Source organism: Erinaceus europaeus, chromosome 3 (genome assembly GCF_950295315.1).
Source record: "Erinaceus europaeus chromosome 3, mEriEur2.1, whole genome shotgun sequence".
In the NCBI taxonomy this organism is placed as follows: Eukaryota; Metazoa; Chordata; class Mammalia; order Eulipotyphla; family Erinaceidae; genus Erinaceus; species Erinaceus europaeus.
In genome coordinates, this window is record NC_080164.1 from 147860679 (window position 1) to 147886122 (window position 25444).

General features: G+C 38.3%; 1 protein-coding gene across 8 annotated transcripts in view; it reads right to left on the reverse strand.

Moving 5' to 3' along the window:
- The window catches only part of ATP10D (ATPase phospholipid transporting 10D (putative)), a 124790-nt gene that overhangs the window by 59270 nt on the left and 40076 nt on the right, over nt 1–25444 (reverse strand). For 7 of the 8 annotated variants that reach the window (XM_060188095.1, XM_060188091.1, XM_060188092.1 and 4 more), the window contains 8 exons: nt 16479–16814; nt 13098–13292; nt 5947–6151; nt 4827–4912; nt 2370–2476; nt 1944–2075; nt 850–977; nt 481–733 (listed from right to left, as the gene is read on the reverse strand). In XM_060188095.1, the coding sequence (XP_060044078.1) occupies nt 481–733; nt 850–977; nt 1944–2075; nt 2370–2476; nt 4827–4912; nt 5947–6151; nt 13098–13292; nt 16479–16774 (1402 nt within the window). In that variant the 5' untranslated portion in view covers nt 16775–16814. The remainder of the gene's footprint in view (nt 1–480; nt 734–849; nt 978–1943; nt 2076–2369; nt 2477–4826; nt 4913–5946; nt 6152–13097; nt 13293–16478; nt 16815–25444) is intronic. The other variant, XM_060188097.1, reaches the window with a different exon arrangement.

Genomic DNA, 25444 nt, shown 5'->3' on the forward strand with positions numbered 1-25444 from the left:
CTTGAACCGGGATCCTTACTCCGGTCCTTGCTCTTCGTGCCACGTGCGTTTAACCCACTATGCTACCGCCCGACTCCTCATTTTACTGATTCTTAAACTCGGTGTTCTTAACCAAAAATTGATGGACAACTATAGGCTGAATGATGGGATAATGAACTTTAATCATTTTAGAATTATTTTCCATTTATTTTTTTATGGATGCAGGCCACAGTTTCACTAGGTTCTCAAATGTATCTATATTGAAATATCATAGTCATTTCTATAGTAATTTACTTTCCTTTTAAAGAAACCATGAAAATAGATTACTTGACTTTGAGTTACTGAATTTGGAATGCATTTGAATTTTAAATTTTGATGAATTGAAAATCCAGTGCTTAAGCATAGCACCTCTATGCAAGAATTATCAAATCTTTACAAGAACACCAAAGGGGGGAAAAGTCACAATAGTTTTTTTTTTTTCTTAAGAAATCTAACACTCACCATTTTCTTCATGACAGTAATCAAAGCCTGCCACACTGCATCTTCTAAAAACCATCTTATTCTCAGTGAGGGTCCCTGTCTTATCAGAAAAGAGGTACTGAATCTGTCCAAGATCTTCAGTGATGTTCAGGGCTCTGCACTGAACTGTTGTATCCGTTTTCTCATTATAGAAGTCCACATCACTTTGAATAAAATATATTTGCCCAAGCTTCACAATTTCAATAGAAACATAGAGAGAAATGGGAATCAAGACCTAAGAACCAAATAATTAAAAAATAAAAAGTTAAAGGGGAGAAAGTATGAGAAACTGAACACAGCAAATTAGTAGCAAAGATCTTGAAATTATAAGATGAGACTGACAGAATTTACCTGTAACAAAATGATCATGGTCCAAAACATGTAGAATCCTGCCAACACTGGTGATATGACATGCCCATCAGGCTCTGGGATATTAAAAAAGGGTACATTCTCGTATCTACTCAGCCAGATTCCATGACCTTTCAAAAAAAAACATACAAATATCAAAAGGATGTTATGTATATGCAAATATAAAAATTTATTCCTAAAAGTATAAGAGTAAAGGTTTTTATTTTGGCTGAGGAACAATTACTTGTTTGGGGGTAACACATTGAACATCAAATGGCTATATATTCTCCTACATCTGTTTTTGCAAATGTTTTCCCAAATTTCTTCAGATTATGGCACTATGTAACTTAATACAAATAACATTGTGTTTTTGAAGGACTGAAAGATTGGAAAGAAAAGAATGGAAGAAAAAAAATCTTGATGAATGGTATCTCCCTATAGTAATCAAACATTCATAGCATCTTTGGAAATTGAAAAAAAATATATATATATATATAGCCTCCAGGGTTATTGCTGGGGCTCAGTGCCTGCACTACAAATCCACTGCTCCTGGTGGCCATTTTTTCCATTTTTGTTGCCCTTGTTGTTATTGCTGCTGTTGTTGTTGAGTAGGACAGAGAGAAATCAAGAGGGGAGGGGAAGACAGAGAGGGGAGAGAAAGATAGACACCTGCAGATCTGCTTCACTGCCTGTGAAGCAACTCCCCTGCAGGTGGGGAGCCCTGGGATGTAACCAAGATCCTTTCGCCGGTCCTTGGTGCTTTGTGCCATGTGTGGTTGTTTAATCCTGGCTACTGCGCTACTTCCTGGCCACTATAAAATATCTATTTTTAATTATCTTTATTTATTTATTTACTGGATAAAGACTGACATAAATCAAGAGGGAAGGGGGTGACAGAGAGGGAAAATCAAGAGAGACCTGTAACACTGCTTCACCACTTGTGAAGATCCCCCTGCAGGTGGGGAGCAGGGGTTCAAACACCAGTCCTTGAGCATTGTAGCATGTGTGCTCAAAAAGGTATACCACCACCCAGCCCCTGGAACTATAATATTTTTAAAAAGATTCCCTTGCCTAAAAGAGAATTAAATCTTACCTACCCAATGCACCAGTTAGACACATCACAACCAAAAGCAGGACACACCAGAGGACATCTGTATTTGCTCTTCTTTCTAATTTACTGCGTTTGTATCTTGGACCGCTGTTGTTCAGCATTGCTTTGGTTTCATGGCCTACACAAGAATTGTATGTCAGAAGATGTGTGAATTAAAAGCATGTAGCTAATATCAAATCTCAAAATCTCTCTGGGAGACAATTTAATAAAAACACAGTTGCACAACATATTTTGTCAATGCAATTTCTTTTTGTGATCCAATTTGGAAAAAAAAAGAAATCAAAAGATTAAGTTTGTCAAAACAAAACTGCTTTTGCAGCTTTTGTACAATCTACTACAATACAAGCACATGAAAAAATGCCGACCTGAGGCAGAGAGGAGGTGATGTTGAAGAATGAGAAGCTTACCCCACCTGCATAAACCACAATGCCCACAACTGCTTCTGTGTTTCTAATGGTGCATCCTCTAAGTAATAAATTTTCTTTGCTGAGACCCATTCGTTCTTTGTTGGAATGTTCTCTGGAAGAAAGACAGCACACAGATTCACATTCAAATAAGGAAAGTGGAGAAGAAAAATAAAAATGGTGCTTTTGAGTTTTGCATATTGAAGTAGAATTATATAGTTCACAGAAAAGGTTTTAGTTCTCTGGTTGGCTTGTTCTGCTATTTCAGAGTTAGCCTGCTTTGGCTGGGGAAAGGAAACAAGCTTCTAACTATTGATACTACTGTTTTCTATTACCTATTGTTTATAAACTATTTTTAAATAGACTTAAAAATACTTTTTATTTTTTGAGGAAATATATTTTTGAGGAAATAAAAATACTTTTGATTTTTTGGGATCAAGCCAGTTGCACTTTAAGTGCCTGAGTAAATTCGGAAATAATCTTTTCCATTAATCAGCCTATTTTTGTGTCAAAATACTAGTTTTGTTCTTTTCTTTTCTCTTCCTTTTATTATTACTTTTTTTCCCCACAACACTGCTCAGCTCCAGGTTATGGTGCTTCTTGGGACTGAACCTGGAAACTCAAAGCCTCAAGCACAAAATTCACTTTGCATAACCATTGTGCTGTCTCCCTAACCCCTAACTCTCTTCTTGTATGTGCATAATCAGTTTTGAAATCAGACAGTGCTTGTCCTCCATATTTTTCTTAGTGATTTTTTTTTAATCTCTGTGAATTATTTTTAAATAAAACTGCTAATTTCTAAAAAAAAATAATGCTGGGATTTAGACTGAGATAACTTTGAATCTACATATGAACTTGGTTAAAAAAAACTGACATAACAATATTGAATCTTCCAACCTATAAACCATATATATTTAATATATTTAATTAGGTCTCTCATTTCTCTCAGCTGGGCTCAGTCCCTTACAGTATACTGATGGTCCTTTACATCTTTTGTCAGATTTATCCTTAAGGTATTTTGTTTGTTCATTTTTGTCTGCAGAGTTGGGAAATGCACTGTATACATGAACCTTGACTTCTCCAGGATGATTTTTCATGGGGGTTGGGGGGAAACACCACAGCACCATAGCTTCTTTTGGTATCATAGCACCTCCCATGTGGCACTGGGGCTTAAACTTGGACCATGTACTAGCCAGGTACATGCCTTACCCCCTGATTTTCCAATGTTAAACCAATCCTGTTTGTTTTGGGAATAAGTCCCACTGAGTCATGAAGTATGATCTTAACATCACCTCTTATCCTATAGCTGAGTAGTATTCTATTATATCATGGTAATTCTTATCTTAGAGAAAATGAGTGGGTAACTTTTCCTCTTTTTTACTACTTTCTCACAGGATCACACTAGGAAGTAAATGTCTCCTCTTTAACAATCAGGAAGCTTACAACCAAAAGGAGATAATAACTTAGCAGAAGGCACAAAGCATGTAAGTGACAGAAGTTAAGTCTGAAATTAGGTAAACATTTTTACTGTCCTTGCAAAAGAAAAGTGCATGCCACAGGAAGTCTCCAGAATGAACAATAGCATGGCTTCCCATATATTTTCCTTTTGTTTAAAATTTATTTATTACTGATTTAACAATGAAGTCTGTTTCCAAATCAATGGCTTTTTCCAACCGGAACTATCCACCCTCTACTCTGAGAACATCATTTTATCAGGTAACTTAAGCTATCATTTATGTCCAGACACCTATTTGGGGTTTAATATAAAGTTCATGTAAGATTTTTTATAAGTAATTTTTTTCAACCTTTATTTATTTATTGGATAGAGACAGCCAGAATTTGAGAGGAAGTGGGAGACAGAGAGATACCTGCAGCCCAGATTCACCACTTGTGAAGCTTTCCCCCTGCAGGTGGGGGACCGGGGGCTTGAACCTGGGTCCTTGCACACTGTAACATGCACACTCAACCAGGTGCACCACCACCCAGCCCCCTTAAAAATATTTTTTACTTATTTTCATTTAACCAGATAGGAACACATAGATCAAGAGGGGAAGGGGAGCAGAAGTAAAGAAAAAGAGAAGCCTAAAGCACTGCTTCATCATTCTTGAAGCTTTCCCCCTGCAAGTGAAAATCAGGGGCTTGAAGCCTGGTCCTCGTGCATGGTAACTGTGCACTTAACCAGGTGCACCACCACCTGGCTTCTCACGTAAAAATATTTTTAAACCACTAAAAGAAACTCTTACACTCATTTTTTCCTCAAGGGTTTTTTTTTGTTTGTTTGTTCAAAAAATAATTATGTGTATACTGCTGAATACTTATCACACTAATTGTAAGACTTAATCTATAGGTGGTTACACTTACAGATTTTAAATGGCTTCACTTGGGTATTAGTATCTAAAAGTTATATGAGTTAAACATAATTGCAACATACAATTCCATTCAAAAGCAAATTGTGTATCACTTACAAGAAGCCTCGGAATCTGTTAAGGTCATTGTTTGGACTTTCACATTCTATCCTACTGGAAAATTTCTCAGGGTCAACTTCAGAGTCCTAAATAAATAAATTTAATCACAAAGTAAGAATAACTAGAGGTTAAACTCTTAAAATGTATGTGTTTATCCTTTCACCATTTCCCAAGATAAGTCTAAGGGATTTTGCCACAAATGTCCAAGGAGGCCTGGGAAGGTAGCATAAGTGGTTATGCCTGAAGCACCAAATCCAGCTCAGTCCTCAGCACCACTGTAAACCAGAACTGAGCCATGCTCTGGAATGACAAAAGTAAAAGTAAAACAAGTAAAGCAAAACAAAAATAGCCAAATGTCCAGTGAAAGAAATTACTGAAATAAACAAGTAAGATCAGAATTATGCTGATCCAAGTCAAATCCCCACAAGTATCATGGACCAAAGCTGAGTAGTGCTTTGTTTGGGGGCGGGGGATCTGGTTGGGGGATACTATAGTGCCAGAGGAGATCTGCAAGGCTATTTTGTTGTTCTTTTCTTTTCTTTTCTTTTCTTTTCTTTTCTTTTCTTTTCTTTTCTTTTCTTTTGTTTTCTTCCATTTTCTTTTCTTTTCTTTTCTTTTCTTCACCAGAGCACACTTAAGCTCTGGTTTAGGGTGGTGCCAGAGATTGAACCTGAGGCTCTGGAGCCTCAGGCATGAAAGTTTTTTTTTTTAATAACCAACCATTAGATTACTCTCCAGCCCTGCCTGTGTTGGATTTTCTACTATAGGTGCTTCTTCCCAAGAAGTGTAGTTTTTTATTTAGAAGGTAGTGGAAAGCACAAAATACCATTGCTGCTGTTCTTTAATCTTGCAGATAGCTTTTGAGACTAGATGTACATATATGTATATGAGAATGCACTGAGCTCATATGCATTTGATTCCAGAATGCTCACATTAAAATGTTTGAACTGACTCTAATATCTTACTTAAAAATATACAGCAAATTTCCACTTGGACCTGGAGCCAGATTAAACCTTCTGGAATTCTATTTTACAATGATATGCAAATGGATTCTAAAAGTTTCTTAATATACCTATAAAAAATAAAATGTTAAGTCACCAATTAACAATACATTACTTACCTGCTCTGCATATCCTCGAACCACCTGTCTCTGTTTTAAATTGCTCTCTCCATCAAGACCAGAAGTCTCAATGTGACAGATTCCATCTGGATCAGTGGAGAAAAGTAAGACCATATCTGCCGGAATGACCTCATTACAGGAAAGGCGAATAAAGTCCCCAACTGTAACATTTTTCCAACATTGGTCAACATATTTTTTCTCTTTCCTAATATTGGGAGGGGAAAAAATAACTGGTGAGATCTAAATTTCACATCTTGCTTTACCTGAAAACTGTAGTCACTAAGGTACTAATATATATATTTCAGCTGTTTTTACTGTGAAACTTTGCCTGATAGTTATGCAAAAACTTCTATACTTGAAACTCCAAAGTTGCATGCTCAGTCTCCTGCATCATCATAAACCAAAGCTGAACTTTGGTAAAATAATTAATAAGATAATTAAATATAAATAAATAAAGATGCATTTGAAAAAAAGAGATAGAAGGAAAAAAAGAATCAAAGCACCACTCTGGCATATGCAAAGCCAGGGATAGAATTTGGGATTTCATGCTTCTAAGTCTGACACTAACCATCGCCCAATCTCTCAGGTCCCGATCTAGGACAAACTTTGGTATGTTGAAATCAGTTTGAAATTCATTTTTAAATTATTTATTTATGAGAAAGACAGGAGGAGAGAGAAAGAACCAGACATCACTCTGGCACATATACTGCTGGGGATCAAACTCAGGACCTCATGCTTAAGAGTCCAAAGCTTTATCCCTGCACCACCTCTCGGACCATTAAAACCACTTTCTCTTCTGTATCCCTTTCATTGAAATAAATAAATTAATTAATTAAATAAATATTTTTAAAAAGAAAAGAAAACACACAGAAATGAAATAAATACCCTGACGGAACATTTAAAAACTCATAATGTCCCATTGTTAAACCTGATTTGATAGAAACATTGCTTAAAACATTCCTCAGACTGCTGCAACTGATTCCTAAAAAGGAACTGGCAAGTATCCCTTTTCAATAGTGTAGTTTCCCCCTTTCCTTATAGTCAGTTATAAAGGGAAGGCATGTAATTGGACGGCGACTTGTCTTAAATACATTGGACTTCTTGTCAAACTTCTCATGCTTTTTCATTCCAACAGCACAAATTATGTTCCACAAGGAATTTCTCTGAGAAGAAAAGCAGGAAATCTGTATTACAACCCGATGAGAAGTGAAGTCCAAGAAATCAAGGAGAAAAAATGTTTTAAAAAGAGAATGGGGGTACTGGGTGGTAGCTCACTGAGCTAAACACACATGGCCCAAAGTGCAAGGACTGGTGTAAGGATTCTGGTTTGAGCCCCCAGCTCCCCACCTGCAGGCACAGGCGGTGAAGCAGGTCTGCAGGTGTCTATATTTCTCTCCCTCTCTGTCTTCCTCTCCTCTCTCGACTTTTCTCTGTCCTACCCAACAATAACAACAGCAATAATGACAACAACAATAACAATAACGACAAAATGGAAAAAATAGCCTCCAGGAGCAGTGGATTTGTAGAGCAGGCACTGAGCCCCAGTGATAACTTGGATGCAAAAAAGAGAGACAGAGAGAGGAAAGGGAAAAATTTCAATTCATACAGTTGTACCGTGTACCAGCCAAATTATTTTTTTCAAATTGCTGGCCAGTTATCTCAGAATCATTTAAATCCAATAATTAATTTTCTGTTAACTTAAAATATGACCTTTATCATAACCACATTCCTTATCTTATTTATGTAGGTGTGGCTTCCTAATTTGTTTAATGTTCCTGTAGTTTTCTTTTTATGCTAATACTTTCTTTGCATAAAAATACATAAAGTTGCTTTATCTTTTTTTTTTAAGGGGGAGCAAAGGAGTTATGCCTATGGTATTTGGTTTTGAAGATGTCTGCCATCACAGCCAGGTGGTGGTTACCTGGTTGAGTGCACATACTATAGTGCTAGTGTGCAAGGGACCCAGTTCTAGGTCCTGGACCCACCCACTGGGGGAAAACTTCATGAGTGATGAAGCAGTGTTGCAGGTGTCTCTCTGTGTCTCTTCCTATCAAATACTTCTCTCTTGATTATTGGCTGTCTCTACTGAATAAAACTAAAGATACTTTTCAAAAAAACTGTCTGCCATCAAGCATTACATTGCTGATATACTTCTGGTGGGAGAGAAGTGATAGGATGAAGATAAGAGCACTCTGCACTCCAGCTCCATCAGCACCCAGAGAGAGAGACGGAAAAGGACATATGGAGGTAGTTATGTTGTCATGAGTGGCTTGGAGGGGAAGAGAGAAGTGAATCAGACAAAAAGGAGCAACTATGTATAAATGTGGACAGATAGTTATAGAGAAGATGGTTGGCCCATGTCTACAACCTTAGGGGAACTGGTAAATTGCAGTGAGGAGTCTGAAGATTCAGAACACTGCTGGTGGAAATGGTGTGGACTCAAACCCTGTTGACATGCAATTCTGTAATATAAAAATACATTTAAAAATAATAAATAAATAAAAGATGATAAAAAAATTGCTGATAGGGAAGGTCAGATCCCCAGTGAATCACGGAATGACTAGAAGTAGAATATTGAATGGCATGTAGATATAAAGAAAATAAACAATGAGTTATTTGTAGGCATTGCAAGGGGAGGGAGGTCAGTCAAAATACAGTCAGGATGAAAATGTGGATATGCACGAGGGAAAGCTTTCACAAGTGCTGCATGTGTCTCTCCTCACTTCTCTGTCATATTCTCCATCTCTCTCTCTCTCTCTGTTTCTCATCCTCTGTCAAGAAGAAAGAAAAGGAAAAAAATAGCCACTGGAAACAGTGGCATCATGCAAGCACAGAGCCCTAGAATTAACACTGGTAGCAAAAATAGATAAGTAGATATTCAGGGGCTAGGCAGTGGGCCTGGTTAAGTGCCCTTAGTACTAAGTGCAAAGACCCGTGCAAGGATTCAGGTTCGAGCCCCCCTGGCTCCTCACCTGCGGGGTTAAGTTTCACACGTGGTGAAGCAGGTGTCTTTCTCCCTCCCTGTCTGTCTCCCCATCTTCTCTCAATTTCTCTCTGTCTTATCCATAAAAAAAGGGGGGCACCAGGAGCAGTGGATTCATAGTGCCAGCACGGAGCCTCAGCAACTGGAGGCAAAAAATGGATAAATTAATAAATAAATATTGAAAACATAAAAAGAAAAATTAGAATTCTAATAACAAACAAAATTAGGAATGCTACAGGTTCCAGCTTATCACTTTTCAGTGAAGATTTTCCTGATCTTTTCCTCTAAAGTTAAAATAATTTTTTATTTGCAATTAATATTGGGTTACGTAACTGTGTCCCCACCCCCACCGACTACTGCAGTCTAAGTAGTAGCAAGGAGATGTCCTTCCACAGTAAACCTCAAACTTTTTAACTTTTTGTATTTCATTTCTGTCCTTTTACATGGTTACTTTCCTCAGTCCTGGTTAATATATTCATTAATTCTAGAAAACTCCTCAAATCTCCCCACCTCTGAAATTAAAAAAAGGTGACACCAGGGCTGGGTGGTGGCACACCTGGTTGAGTGCACATGTTACAGTGCTCAGGGACCCAGGTTCAAGCCCCTAATTCCCACCTGCAGGGGGAAAGCTTTGCAAGTGGTGAAGCAGTGCTGCAGGTGTCTCTCTGTCTCTCTCCCTCTCTATCACTCCCTTCCCTCTCGATTTCTGGCTGTCTCCATCCAATAAATAAATAAAGATAATGCAAAAATAAAAATAAAAAAGGTGACAACATGAAATTGTTTGTAAAACAGTTAATAATACATTAGATTTAAAAATTCACGTATCTGTTCTAATGAAGTTTTTTTGTTGTCATTATTGGGTTTAACAATCCTCGGTTGACTTTTTCAGATCAATAGAGACAGAATTAAAATGAGAGAATAGAGACATGCCATGGTAGTGAAGCTTCCTAAGTAAGGGGCCTGGGCTTCAACCTAGGTTGTATGCATGGCAAAGCAGGCACACTGTCCACGTGAGCTATTCTGCTGACCTGACGACTGTTTTATGAGTATACATAGGGTCAGCAAGATAGCTCATGTGGGACCCAAATTCAAGCCTTAATGCCTATGGCATTAACAAGTTTCATTGTTGTAGTGTCTGTCACCCTCTCTCTCGCTCTCTTTCTATGTAAAAAAGCTGCCCTATAGCAGTGAATCTCTGGGATGAAATAAATAAATAGATGTAGATGCACTTCTCCTGAGTTTCAGAAACTTAACATTATAAGCTTTGCAATTCAAATTTATAAAAGTGGCACAATTAAGAACTTATACTCCTCATATGTGATTAATTCTACTTTTAATTGTAATGCTGAAATAAACTGGGTAAACATCTATCTTCAATACGTTTTTATAAGAGAATTCACTGAAGCACAAATAGGCTACTTTATTTAATATAAATAGTTAAATAAACTACCTTTGTATGCCCTTTCACATGGAAGGAGAATAAGCTTTGGCCTCATCTAAGGATGCTAGCCCCATTGTGGGATACTACGTTCAAGACCTTAAACAAATCTGTTTGCCTAAGACCCTACATCCTTATCTATTCTCTACGGATTTAAAGCTTCAGATATGAGTTTTCTAGGGATCAAAAACATTCAGTTCAGCCCACAATGTATATAAAAAGATGATGAACTTGAGTAACTGAGTAACTTGGAAAGGTATGGAATTATAAAGACAACGCAATGCTTGTGTAAATTATACTAATGCATCAATGACGAATAATCAAAGGTATGTAGTATAAAATAATAAAAATTACCTTGACTCATATGACAAAATAGCTATTAAAATACTTTAAAGGCATGGCAAATATTTATGATGTTGCATTAGGTTAAAAGAACTACAGTAAAAGCAGTGCATACTTTATATAACCCAATATTGTAACACAAACACACAAAACTTGAAGAAATATACTATAACACTACAAATGACTCTAGATTGGAAGCATTGTAGGCATTTTTATCCTCTGAGTGTCTAAAATGCTAGTTCTATAATTAAAAATGTGTAAAACAAATTGAAAAAAACATTAAAATGAGTAATTTATTAAAAATAAGTATGTTGAAATAAAAGTATTTTTTAAGTTGAATAAAGAAAAGTTTTGATTTTCAACAAGATTCAATTAGGGCATTAGAAGTACTGAATCATCCCCAATTACCAATACTTTTTCTCAACTTTTATTTATTAGTTGTCTTGCATCTCCTTGAGTTTAAAGCTAAATGGTACAGCTAATCCAAAATAAATTGTACTCAGTCAGTTTTGTGTGAGTTCTTGTTTACATGGGTCTACTTAGTTTGACCACCAGTTCAAGGTATATCATCTGGGCTCACGCAGCTTAGTGGCCTTAGTTTAAAAAAATATTTCTAGGAGTCGGGCGGTAGCACAGCTGGTTAAGCGCATGAGGTACAAAGCGCAAGGACTGGCATAAGGATCCCAGTTCAAGCCCCCAGCTCCCTACCTGCAGGGGAATCACTCACTTCACAGGCGGTGAAGCAGGTCTGCAGGTGTCTTTCTCTCCCCCTCTCTGTCTTTCAGTCCTCTTTCCATTTCTTTTTCTTTTTTTTCTTTTTTTTACCAGAGCACTGTTCAGCTCTGGCTATGGTGGTATGGGGGATTGAACCTGGGACTTGAGAGCCTCTGGCATGAAAGTCTCTTTGCATAACCATTATGCTATAACCCCACCCTCCTCTCTCCATTTCTCTCTGTCCAATCTAACAATAACTTATATCAGTAACAACAACAATAACTACAACAGCAATAAAAAAAAACAAGGGCAGGGGGTCGGGCGGTGGTGCAGTGGGTTAAGCGCATGTGGCGCAAAGCGCAGGGACCGGCGTAAGAATCCCAGTTCGAGCCCCCGGCTCCCCACCTGCAGGGGAGTCGCTTCACAGGCGGTGAAGCAGGTCTGCAGGTGTCTATCTTTCTCTCCCCTTCTCTGTCTTCCCCTCCTCTCTCCATTTCTCTCTGTCCTATCCAACAACGAATTGTGTCAACAAGGGCAATAATAATAACCACAACGAAGCTACAACAAGGGCAACAAAAGGGGGGGGGAAAATGGCCTCCAGGAGCGGTGGATTCATGGTGCAGGCACCGAGCCCAGCAATAACCCTGGAGGAGGAAAAAAAAAAAAAAAAAACAAGGGCAACAAAAGGGAATATATATTATTATATATTATATATAATAATATATATTATATATATATTTCATTTGGGACAAAGAAACCCAAGTACTGAAGAATAAAAAGCCTAAAATTCCATAAAATACAAAGCAAAGTTCAAAATAACTTGACCAACTTTATTATTGGTTACAAAGCCTTTATATTTCATCAATATCTATCACACATGCAATTCCTGTACTTTACCACTGAGTCACCTCTCTAGCCACCTAGCTCCTTCTTAATCCCAAATATTAATATTTAGAATTAAAGTCTTGTTAGACTGGAAAGACAGCATAATGTTTATGCAAATTAATTTCATGCCTCAGGCTCTGAGTTCCCAGGTTCAACCCTTTCTATCACCAAAACCAGAATTGCTCTGTTTTAAAAACAAAAGCAAACAAACAAAACAATAATCATTTTGCTTTCCTCATGTTTTGAAGTTTCAGTCAAGTTCATATATGTATAAGTTATAGAAGCATTTGAAAAGCTCCTAAACTGATGTGGTATATATAAACCATTTCTTTCTTTGACACCTGAATTGAATTCACTGTTGAAACAACTCAACAGATAAAGCACATGCCTTGCTAAGCATGAAGTCCTGGACGTGAGCCCCGGTACCCCATGGAAGCAACACAGATAGCATCAGAGGAGTTTCATGGATGGCTGAGCAGTGCTCTGGTGTCTCTCCCTTTCTCTCCACTCTCTATTGAAGTAATTAATAATAATATTGGATTAGGGAAACTGCTTAATGGCGTTGCACATGTGCAAAGCTCTCAGATCATTCCCTGGTGCTGTGTAGTAGATTCATTCATTCAGTCAGTCAGTAAGTCATTCATTCATTCATTCACTGGTGGGTATAAGTAAATATCAGTTAAAACACCAAAGTACAAAGAAGGTCCTTGTATACCTAAAAGGTAGAAAGCAACTTTCTAAATTAGACATGTGTATTTTCTGCCCAAGCAGAATTCCTATCACTCTTACCTACTATAAACTTTGGTTACTAAGTTGTTGATCTGTTTGTCAATTTTGTATTTTCGGTAATCTTCCAAGCCATCTTTAATTGCAATGATAGTGAGGACCACTACCAAAGGCAGCATTGTAATTTCCTTCTGGAAGGCTTCTACCAAAGGCACCCAGTTCAGGACAACTAGAAACAGGAAATATAAATTGGCGACCCTGAAAATGAAACACATACAAAGAGATGTTAAAAGAAGAAGGGGGGGAGAAGGGAAGTGAAGAGGAAGAAGGGAAGTAAGAAGGAGGAGGAGGAGGAAGGAAGGAAAGAAAGAAAGAAGGAAGGAAGGAGAGAAAGGAGGTAGGCAGGAAGGAGGTAGGAGGGAAGAAAGGAAAGTAGGAGGAAAGTAAAGAAGGAAGGAAGGAAGGATGGAAGGTAGGGAGGTAGGAGAGAAGAAACGAAAGTAGGAGGAAAGTAAAGGAAGGAAGGAAGGAAGGAAGGAAGGAAGGAAGGAAGGAAAGAAGGAAGGATGGAAGGAAGGATGGAAAGAAGGGAGGGAGGAAAAGTAAGGAAGGAAAAGGCAAAGCACCTTAAGGCGCTGTCCTATAGTTCCTATTAGTTAATTTTGGGTGCTATGGAATAGAGAACTAGCAAAATCTAATAAATTTAAATGAACAATTTATTACTCCCACAGACAGCTGGCTCTTGTTATACTTTAATAAGCCTCTATTAAATATTTATTTATAAGTATCTGAAAGCAACTGTCTTCAGTGATACTAATATCTGCTATAAAGCATAATAGGAAGTTATACTTCTTTTTTTAAAGCCCAAATTTCCAGAGCAAATTCAATTAGTGTGCTTTAAAATACATTTCTAAAGTCTCAATTTTATTTAATTTTATGTTTAAATGATAGATTCAAGTAAGACTTACAAACAGAAAAACCTCAGAGTTTTCTTAACTTTTCTCCCCTTGAGACTGACTTTTCTTTTTCTTATTTGAAACTACTTTTCTCAGACATCCTCCATTCTTCTATTTTATATAATCAAATTCTCTTCCACTGGCCCCTACAATCAATTCAAGTGATTCCTTTGCTTAATACAAAGGAAATCTTAATCCTGCAAGGTCTCTTGAACTTTTATCACTTTTTTTCCCAGTTATCCAACAAACCTCTCAAATTAAATCACTGTATTTCCCCTTCATCCCCAAGTCCTCTACTCTGATTTCAAATTCCATTCTTAACTGTTTCTTCTTTCTTTCTTTCTTTCTTTCTTTCTTTCTTTCTTTCTTTCTTTCTTTCTTTCTTTCTTTCTTTCTTTCTTTCTTTCTTTCTTTCTTTTACCAGAACACTGTTCAGTTCTGGCTTATGGCGGTGCGACTGAACATTGGACGTTAGAGTCTCAGGCTTGAGTGTCCGTTTGCATAACCATTATGCTACCTACCCTCCACTTTCTTAACTGTTTTCTACTACTTCTGTGGCTTCAGTTACTTCCATGTGAACTGTATCGAACTTTATAGTGCTGATCCTGTATCCTGTTCAGTGTAGTTCCATTAAGTGCACTAAGCTGCAAACTCATAAAAAATACTAGCACCCACAGTATTTAAAATCGTGAAGTCTACAAATTCAGACCTATATGCTAAATATATACAGTGACCATTCAATGCAGATAGAATGTGTATAGGGTGTGGTCAGGAGGTGGCACAGTGCATAAAGCATTGGACTCTTAAGCCTGAGGTCCTGAGTTCAATCCCCAGCTGCACATACTAGAGTGATGTCTGGTTTTCTCTCTCTCCTTCTGTCTTTCTCATTAATAAATAAGTAAACCCTTTAAAAATAAATAAATAAATGGTATTTTAAAAAAGAATGTGTATAGGGTGAATAGTGAGAATGAATATATATACAATAATGTTCAGAAACTTGATATTTGCATCTCAAACTCAAGATTTACAGAAGCAAACTATTCTTCCAAAATAATCAACTCAAGATTCTTTTTATCTTTGCTTTTTCTATTAATGCTCATTTTCTCAGCTCAGTAGGTTCATATTATCTTTTTCTCATAGTCCCCATGTTTAATCCACAGTAACTGTAATAGATTACCTTTTTATTCACTGGCTCTACACTCAGGTCTCCATGACAGTTCACCATGATATGTATAACATATACCTGAATGTTCTGCCTTTGGCTTATCTTTAATTAGTCAAGACAACCTCCTAGACTTCAAGTAAATCTTTGCGACCTGTTTTTCAAATTTTAATCATAATTCATCTTCCATCTAAAATGTGCTTTGCTGATAATACTACCTTGAAAATCTCATCTAGTCACCATAATTAAGAAAAAGTGCCTCTGCCTCTTCTAATACAGCAGCTAGTAGTTTCATTTCCCTTTCTGAAGTTTCTGTTCTACTCAATATCACGTTTGCAAAGCCCATCACATCCACTATCTTCTCATGTATTTAGTTCATAGTTTGGTATTATTTCCTTGGCTAAAATGCACCACTGAAACTTGCTTTCCTTCAGAGTTTTAACTCCCTGGAAAGAGTGTTAATAAATAAAGTCTGATGAGACTATGCTATTGTTTCACTAGTAACATTAGTGAAATGTATCTTTTTTCAGAGTTTTATTCCCCATTCCACTAGGGAAGGGAAAAAGGTAAAATTTAAATGGAGCATGATTTGGATAGAAAAAAACACAGAACCAACAAGGTCACAAGGACAGTATTATATCTAGTAAAACACAGATATTACAATGCTCAAGGACCAGGGTGCTAAGTCCCCATCCCCTCCTGTAAGAATAAAGCTTCACAAGCAGTGAAGCAGTGCTGCAAGTGTCTATCTTTCTCTTTTCCTCTTTATCTTCCCCTTCCTTCTTGTTTTCTCTCTATCCCTATTCAAAAAACAAATAAATATTTAAAATAAAAATAGTATTCTAAAAGAATACAAAACTGAGAGCAAGACAATATTCCTTAGTCTGCTTATAACTGGCATGACACTGACTCACCCACATATAAATTTTAGTTTCCCAGTTTACAATATGAGGGATACAAAGGGAAAGCATTTTCCTTACTGTAAAGTAAAGCACTATGTGGGCAGGGGGAGAAGGCATAATGGTTATGCAAAGAGACTCTTATTCATGAGGCTCCAAAGTCCCAGGTTCAATCCTCAGCACCAGCATAAATCAGAACTAAACAGTTCTCTGGTAAATAAAATAAAATAAATGAATAAATGAATAAATAAATAAATAAATAAATAAATGCCCTATGTGGACTTGCAAGGGAGTCCCTACCCCACAAGTGTCAAAGTTACATAATAATACAAGTTTTAGCCTCAGGTAACATACAATGTTATAAAAAATAAAAATTGCATATTTATCAAATAGATGTGACATTTCAAGACAAAAAGCAAAATGGTACCTGTGAAACTGTTCAAATAAATTTCTTGGCACAAAATTTAGAAGCGTGTATTTTGTTGTTCGGATTCGATTATTCACGTAGGTTCCAGTGAACTTTTCATATTCCTCCTTGAAGGGCCTGAGATGAGGAACAACAACCCGGTGCTTTCCTGTTGGTTTGGGGGTTTGAGAAGATTTGCACCCGCAGGCAAATAGCGAGGAATAGCTGTATGGCCTCTCATTGTCATCCCTATCCCTGTTTGTGCCACCGGTTAGCCGCTGCCAGTGATATCTGGCCCATTGAAGAGCCTCAGTCATGTCCAAAATGCAGTCAGATGCAAGTTATGTAGGTGATGACCTGCCAAAACAAGCAAACAAATCACTAAAACACTTCCCATAAGCTCCTGGAAAGTCCTAAGGACAGTTAAGTAAAATTTTAATTATTTTCTTTTTAAAAAATATTTATTTTAAATATTTATTTATTCCCTTTTGTTGCCCTTGTTGTTTTATTGTTGTCATAGTTTTTGTTGTTGTTGTTGTTGGATAGGACAGAGAGAAATGGAGAGAGATGGGGAAGACAGAGAGAGGGGGAAAGACAGACACCTGCAGACCTGCTTCCCCTCCAGTAGAAGCGACTCCTCTGCAGGTGGGGAGCCGGGGGCTCAAATGGGGATCCTTACACCAGTCCTTGTGCTTTGCACCACCTGTGCTTAACCCACTGCGCAAGTGCCCGACTCCCTAATTTTAATTATTTTCTAAGTCAACAGATAGTATGATCCAACCTCTCAAAGGATAAATGGGGAAACAAGCAAACAAACAAAAACTAGTCTTTGGAACACTATTTTAACCAAGGGTTCACTAACCAATATACACTTACGTTTCATGGGAATGTCCTCTAATCATTTAAGCAGGAAAAGAAAATACTTAAAAGGTCATTCCATAACTTGAAGTGAAGTTTAGGCTCAGTGTGTATATGTTTCTTAATTTGTCTGACGGTGAGTTCTCTCATCCTCGAAATGAGAATGCCGTATGTCAGAAAACTGCTGTCAGGATTCAATGAATAGCATATAAATCACTATAAAGCCTGGCAGAGTAAGTCATCAATAAAACGCATTCTGTACAGATAACAAAGATGGGGCACAGATTCTTTTTTCTTTCTTCTTTTTTTAAGATTTTATTTATTGATTGATGAGAAAGATAGGAGAGAGAGAAAGAACCAGACATCACTCTGTTACATGTGCTGCCGGGGATGGAACTCAAGACCTCATGCTTGAGAGGCCAATGCTTTATGCGTTGTGCCACCTCCTGGACCACTTTTTTTTTCTTTCCAATATTTATTTATTTATTTATTTATTATTGGATAGACAGAAAGAAATTAAGAGAGGAGGGGGAGAAAGAGAGGGAAAAAGACAGAGAGATACCTATACCCCTGCTTCACCATTCGTGAAGCTTTCTCCTTGCAGGTGGGGACCAGAGGCTTGAACCCAAGTTCTTGGCACTGTAATGTGTGTGCTTAACCAGGTGTGCCACTACCTGGCCCCCTAGGGGCACAAATTCTTTCCATCCTGTACACATATCCCTTCACCCATGAAGTAGTAGACTCTCTTTGTCCACCTGCCTTGCTTGGCTAATTTAACATGAACAAACATGACACAAGCAAAAGACCAAAATGTGCTTGTCCATGGATCTTGTTCTCTCTCTCTGCTCTTGGGAACCCAGGGGCCAATACACAACTATGACTATGTGCTCACTGCTTGACTAAAGTCACTAGGTGATGAGTAAGCATGGCACCGCTGCCCTTGTCAATATTCATGTGAAGTCACTTCCAGACGGCTGCTTACACAGAAAGTGTCCCAGATGACACAATCTAGAACAGAATGGAGCTATCCCAACTGAGCTCCAATCAAACCACTGAACTGTGAGTTAATAAAAGCTCCACTGCCACTTTGGGGGTGTTTTGCTATAAAGTAAAATCTGGAGTCATGATGTCTGCCTTATTTTCCTTATTTCCAAATTTTCCTCATTTCCCAAGAAATTTAGCATTGTCTAAAAGGTGAGCTCATTAATTAAAGGGGGGGGGGCTGAGAGACAGCATACCTAGTAAAGTGTGCACTTTATCAAGCACAAGATCCCCTGTGTGAACCCCAGCACCACATGACAACACCAAGACAACACAAGGGGAAACTCTACAAGAGATGGAACAGTGCTGTGGGGCTGCTTTTTTCTTTTCTTTTGTTTTCTTTTCTCATCTCTTCTCTTCTCTCTCTCTCTCTCTCTATCTATCTATCTTTTTTTCCTCCAGGGTTATTACTGGGGCTTGGTGGACTACTGCTCCTGGAGACATTTTTTTTTTCTATTTTATTGGATAGGACAAAGAAAAACTGAGAGGCAAAGGGGTAGGAGAGAGAGAGAGAGAGAGACCTGCAGACCTGCTTCACCGCTTGTTAAGCAACCCCCGTTGCAGGTGGGAAGCCAGGGGCTCAAGACAGGGTACTTGTTAAGGTCCTTGTGCTTTATACTATGTGCTCTTTTTATTATTATTATTTTACCTAGGAGAGAGAAAGAACCAGACATCACTCTGGTACATGTGATGCTGGGAATTGAACTCAGGACCTCATGCCTGAGAGACCAACGCTTTATCCACTGTGCCACCTCCCGAACCACTATACTATGTGCTCTTAACCCAGTGCGCCACCGCCTGGCCCCCCCTTGGTGCCTCTCTATATATGTCTGAAATAAAAGGAAAGAAAATGTTGGCCTAGGAGCAATGTAAGGCTCTAAAGATACTAAGTATTTATTTACTAAGAGCATACAATATCTCAAGCACTTCGCAAAGCACTTTATATGCTATGTTGTATTTAATATTTACATTAATCCTATGAAACAAGATACCATTGCTTGTTTTTTTTTTTTTTTATTTTACAACAAACTTCTTTCTAGTTTACAGTCTCAATCATGTTTAGAAAGGTAAAAAAACAATGAAATTCAAGATTAGTAATTAGGTAAGGATGATTTAAACCAAATCTTTACAACTCAGTGTCTGACTTTTTTGGCACTTTTTTTTTATTGGGAGGATTAATGGTTTACAGTTCACAGTAAAATACAGAAATGTGTAACACTGCTCAGCTTTGCACATAACAATCTTACTCCAGTCCTTGCTATTTAAAGCACCAAGTACACTACCCACTGAGCTACTGCCCGGCCCCCTCCACATAACAATCTAATCCCAACTAGGTCCTTCTCTTTCATCATGTTCCAGGACCTGAGCCCTCCACCCCCTAGCCCAGAGTCTTTTACTTGGGTCTTCTTCTTCTAGTTTTACTTGGGTGCAATACACCACTCCAGTCCAAGTTCTGCTTTGTGTTTTCCCTTCTGTTCTTATTTTCAACTTTTGTCTATGAGTAAGATCATCCCATATCCATCCTTTCTGCCTTATCTCACTTAACATGATCCCTTCAAGCTCCAGCCAAGATAACGTGAAGAAGGTGAATTCATCACTTTTAATAGCTGAGTAGTATTCCATAGTGTATATATACCACAACTTACTCAGCCACTCATCTGTTGTTTGACAGTAGTGTCAACTTTTAACAGGTAACTTTTTTTTTTAACCTAAACATTGCTCAACTGTGATTTACAGTAATGCAGGAATTTAAACCTGGGCCCTCTGAGCCTCAGGCATGAGTTTTTTGCATAACCAGTATGTATTTGCCCAGTCCACACTTGTTTTTGTATCCAGAGTGGCAGGCACTTAATTAGATGACCATTAAAAATTCACCCAGGAAGTGACAAGCAATTTTGCAAGCATACATAGGGCAAAGTTTGGAGATCTTGTTTTTTTTGTTGTTGTTGTTTCATTTTGTTTTTTAACAGAGAACTGCTCAGCTTTTGCTTATGTTGGTGCTAGGAATTGAACCTGGGAAATTTGGTGCCTAAAGCATGAATGCTTTTTTGCATAATCCTTATGCTATCTTCCTGGGCCAGGAGGTCTACCCTCCTTTACCAGTGACATTATTTTTAATTATCATTCTAGATCGGACTTCAGGACATTCTTACATAATCTGTAGGTTAACATAACATCCAAGTGAATCTGATTCAGGTAGTCCATTTACTCATCTGTAGGAAAACTAGTTTATGTGTTAGAAACTACTTTAGACTAGAAATGCAGAGCCTTTTTAAAACCAAAATTACATTCTCCAGAAACACAGGGTATAGAAGAGTCAACAGTAGGGAGTTGGGCTGTAGCGCAGCGGGTTAAGCGCAGGTGGCGCAAAGCACAAGGACCGGCATAAGGATCCCGGTTCGAACCCCGGCTCCCCACCTGCAGGGGAGTCGCTTCACAGGCGGTGAAGCAGGTCTGCAGGTGTCTATCTTTCTCTCCTCCTCTCTGTCTTCCCCTCCTCTCTCCATTTCTCTCTATCCTATCCAACAACGACAACAACAATAATAACTACAACAATAAAACAACAAGGGCAACAAAAGGGAATAAATAAAATAAATATTAAAAAAAAGAAGAGTTCAACAGTAAGTGTGTAAACATATGAATGTAATCCCATGTGCAAAACTGTATTCAAGATACTGAAGCAGTTTTGCACAATTTAAACTTACTTTCTTTCAAGGTTTATTCTAAGTTTAGATGTATCTATTGATTCTTCTTTTTTTTTCTGATATATTCTATTGGTTGGAAATTAAGTTTCCTTTTAATTAGATTAAAATCTATCTAACTTTCATGGCTCTGAAATTATCAATCATTAAGTAGCAGCCTTGGAAGATGAGTTCCATTTACATTCTAGTAGTTCCAGTGAATCAGTATCTTTAATAATGCATTGTTTTTTGTTTGCTTGCTTGAGACAAAGAAGGCAGACAATCACAATTTTATAAGGCTGGCAAAATAGGTCTCCTGGACAGTGTGCTGGCTTTACCATGTCAGTCACCCAAGTTCAAGCCCTGCCACCACCACCACATTAGAGGAATCTTCAGTGCACTGGTGTCTTTTTTGGCCTCCAGGGTTATTGCTGGGGCTTGGTGCCTGCACTATGAATCCACAGCTCCTCGCAGCCACCTTTTCAATTTTTTTTTAATTGGGTAGGACAGAGAGAAATTGGGAGAGGAGGAGAAAATAGAGAGGGAGAGAGAAAGATGAACACCTGCGAACCTGTGCCACCACTTGTGAGGCAAACCCCCTGCAAGTGGGGAGCTGGGGGATTGAACCGGGATCCTTGTGAAGGTGCTTGCACTTCATACTATGTAAACTTAACCCACTGCGCCAATGCCCAGCCCCCTGCATTGGTGTCTTTAGTTCTCCCCCTACCACTTCCAGTCCCCCACCACCCACTTTCTCTGTCTTTCTCTTTCTATCTAAAAAAGTCAGCCCAGCATAGTGATGCTCCTGAGACAGCAAAAATATTTATAAAGATCCATCTGATCTTTAAAAATAATACACATCCAAAATAAACATAAAAACAAGTAAGAACAAAATAGCATACTTAATAGGAAGAATCTAAGAGTTATGAAATGAATGTATTTTGTGCCTGGTCATTGAACCTACAATATATTGGTTCTACTGTCAGTGACAGAAACTAACCTTGACGTCAATATTAATCAGTTTTTACCACTTTTATGCTTGGCATGGGACCAAGACAAATGTTCTAACTCTATCATTTCTCTGTTCTATGGAGCTTGCTCTCTAAAATATTTGCTCTTAGTGTACTTAATCAGTGGACATTGTCAAAATGACTCTACCTTTTTAACACAATTTTAAAATTAGACTGCCTCTAAGGTAATTTAAAACTATCATTTCAATGTATATAGTTTCTTAACCTACAATCAGTAATGACAGGTTCAGTTGTTAAGGAAGTGTATAGAATACCCAGAAATCAACTCCAAAACTAGATGTAGTGCTTTACTAATGAACCAACAGATCATGCAAAATAGTTAACATAGCACAAAGTGTTTTTCATGCATTTCACATCATGCACATCAAGTAACCTCATTATTTTTAGAAAGCTGAAATTAACATGATTTTCTATTATTTCTGAAGCTTTAAACATCTTCATGGGGGCTAGGTGGTGGCACACCTGGTTGAGCACAGGCATTACAGTGCTCAAGGATCTGCGTTCAAGTCTATGGTCCCCACCTGCAGGGGGAAAGCTTTGCAAGTGGTGAAGTAGTGTTGCAGGTGTCTCTCTGTTTCTCTCCCTCTCTATCACCCCCTTCCCTCTCAATTTCTGGCTGTTTCTATCAAAACAAAATGAAGATAATGAAAAAATTTTAAAAAATCTTCATGTACAGAGCAGGGTGGTGGCTGACTCAGCAGAGTGTAAAAATTAACACACACAAGGACCTGGGTTCAAGGCCCTGATCTCCACCTATGATGAGCAAGCTTTATGAGTGCTGAAGCAGTGCTACAAGTGTCTCTCCTTCTCCCTGTACCCCCCTTCCCTCTAAATTGCTCTCTGTCCTATCAAATAAAAGGCGAAGGGGGGAGGCTGCCAGGAGCAGAGAGTGTGTTGTGTAAGTACCAAGCCCCAGCAAGAAACCTGTGTCAATAAAAAATACTGATAAATAATTAATAATTAAAGCTTTCATGTGCAATTAAATCATTATTAAGACACAGCAATGTACATTCCTCTAATATCTATAATCTCATAACAATCTAAATGATTTAGATTTTTAAATTTCAAAATATAATATAGAGAGAATACAAAACCAGAAATAATTAAATAAGTATGAAATGTGGGAGGTGTTAACCTTTGGCAATCCTGTCTAACCAGCAATCAGATGTTAGCAAAAGCACTTACTGGAACAGAAAACAATCAGCTTTCCTTCCATAGACCTAGTCAGAACTTTATCTTTCCCCAAATCACTCAGCTCCAAGGAGACAAATCACTGACTAGAAAGCATTTCACTGCCAAACTCTTCCTATGCCCACCATCCTCTACTTTTTTCAGTGTCTTCAGACTTAAACTGAGTGCTCTATTACATCCAGTTGATCTCTTATCCTTTCTCATTCTCGAAGAAACTTAGTGAGGATATAAATGGGACCTCCTCAGTACCTCTCACATTCCTAAAGTCCTGAAGCTCATCATCTAGTGGGCACTCTCCCTCCTCCTCTCTTAAGTGAATCATGACCCCTGGACACAGAGCCTCTGTACACAGCACAAAGATGCTCATGCTTTCAAAGGACTAGAGAAGTAAATGATTAGGTGGGGTGGTAGCATGCCTGTCTTACCGTGACTGTGCACCACTGCTCAGCCCCTTAATCTTGCTTTTTTTTTTTTTTTTTACCCCAGAGCACTGTTCAGTTCTGGTTTATTGTGGGGCAGGGCATTGAACCTGAGGTTCTGGAGCCTCAGGCAAGAGTCTCTTTGCATAACGATTATGCTACCTACCCCCATTTTCACTTTTTTTTTATGAAAGAATTTCAATCTAAAAAAAAGAACCACAAAATTCAAAATGGAAAATCTCATGCACATGCTTTTAAACAAACAAAATGTAATCACTTATAAGGACTGAGTGATTCCCCTTAAGCACATGACTTACAGAAAACTGAAATATCACTCTACTAGGGGGCACTCACCTCTCCCCCCATCAGTCCATTCATTTGCTGCTCTGACTTGCCCAAAGTTCAAAAATCGCCTAAATAAAACTAAAGAATTACCAAAGTCATAATTGTTAGAGGTTTGTTTTGCACAGATCAAGAAAACAGTTTGCAAGCAAAAGCACTCATACCAAAACACAGACTGAAACAGAGGTGAGTAATCGTAGAATAGTTGAATAGTTTATGTAATGAGAGTATAATGATCGGCTATTTTTCCCAGTGATTGATCATAATTTTGGAAGTTTTCATCAATGATGGGGAGTTAAAGCTTTTTTTAGGCTGTTGGGACCGGGCCATGGCGCTCCTGGTTATACATACATGCACAAGGACCCACACAAAGATCTGTGTTTGACCTCCTGCTCCCCACCTGCGAGGGGTCCGCTTCATGAGGAGTGAAGGATGTCTGTAGGTGTCTGTCTTTCTCTCTTCTTATCTCCCCCCCACCCCTCTCAATTTCTCTGTCTTACAGAATTAAAATGAAAAGGGGGAGTCGGGCAGTAGCGCAATGGGTTTAGCGCACATGGCGCGAAGTGCAAGGACCGGCCTAAGGATACCCTTTTGAGGCCCCATCCCCACCTGCAGGGAGTCACTTCACAAGCAGTGAAGCAAGTCTGCAGGTGTCTTATCTTTCTCTCCCCCTCTCTGTCTTCCCCTCCTCTCTCCATTATTCTCTGTCCTATCCAACAGCGATGACAACAACAATAAAAAAAAACAAAACAAGGGCAACAAAATGGAAAATAAATATTAAAAAAAGAAAAGAAAAAAAAAGGAATAGCTGCCAGGAGTGGTGGAATCGTGGTGTTGTCAATGAACGCAGAGATAACCCTAAAAGAAAAAAATTTAGGCTGTAGTGTAAATTTGGAAAATTTCTGCTTCTGGCTTCCAGAAGCACAGGTAAGAGAAAACTCAGGATGAGTTGATCTCAAAAAAATGGGCTGAACTGAGACTTATTTGTCTGAATAACTGGTGATTTCTGTTTGAAAGATTTTCAGATCTGGTCTCTGCTAGGTTCTGATTTATTTTATTTATTAGAAAAACAGAGAGAGAGGAGGAAGACTGAGACCACAGCTCTGAAACTTGTTTCAATGCGGTGGTGACGGCCTGGCTCAAACCTGATTTTGCACATGGCTAAGTAGCACACATTACCAAAATGGACAACCCTGCTTCTAATTTTTTTTTTTTTTTTTTTGCCTACAGTGTTATTGCTGGGGCTTGGTGCTACGAATCCAGTACACCTGTGGCTTTTGTTTTTTCCTAGGACAGAGAGAAATTGGGGGTGGGGGAGGTAAGAGGGAGAAAGACCTGCTTAACACTTGTGAAGGGACCTCCCTGCAGGAATCCTTGAGCGGGTCCTTGTGCTTCGTACAAGATGTGCTTAATAACCTGGTGTA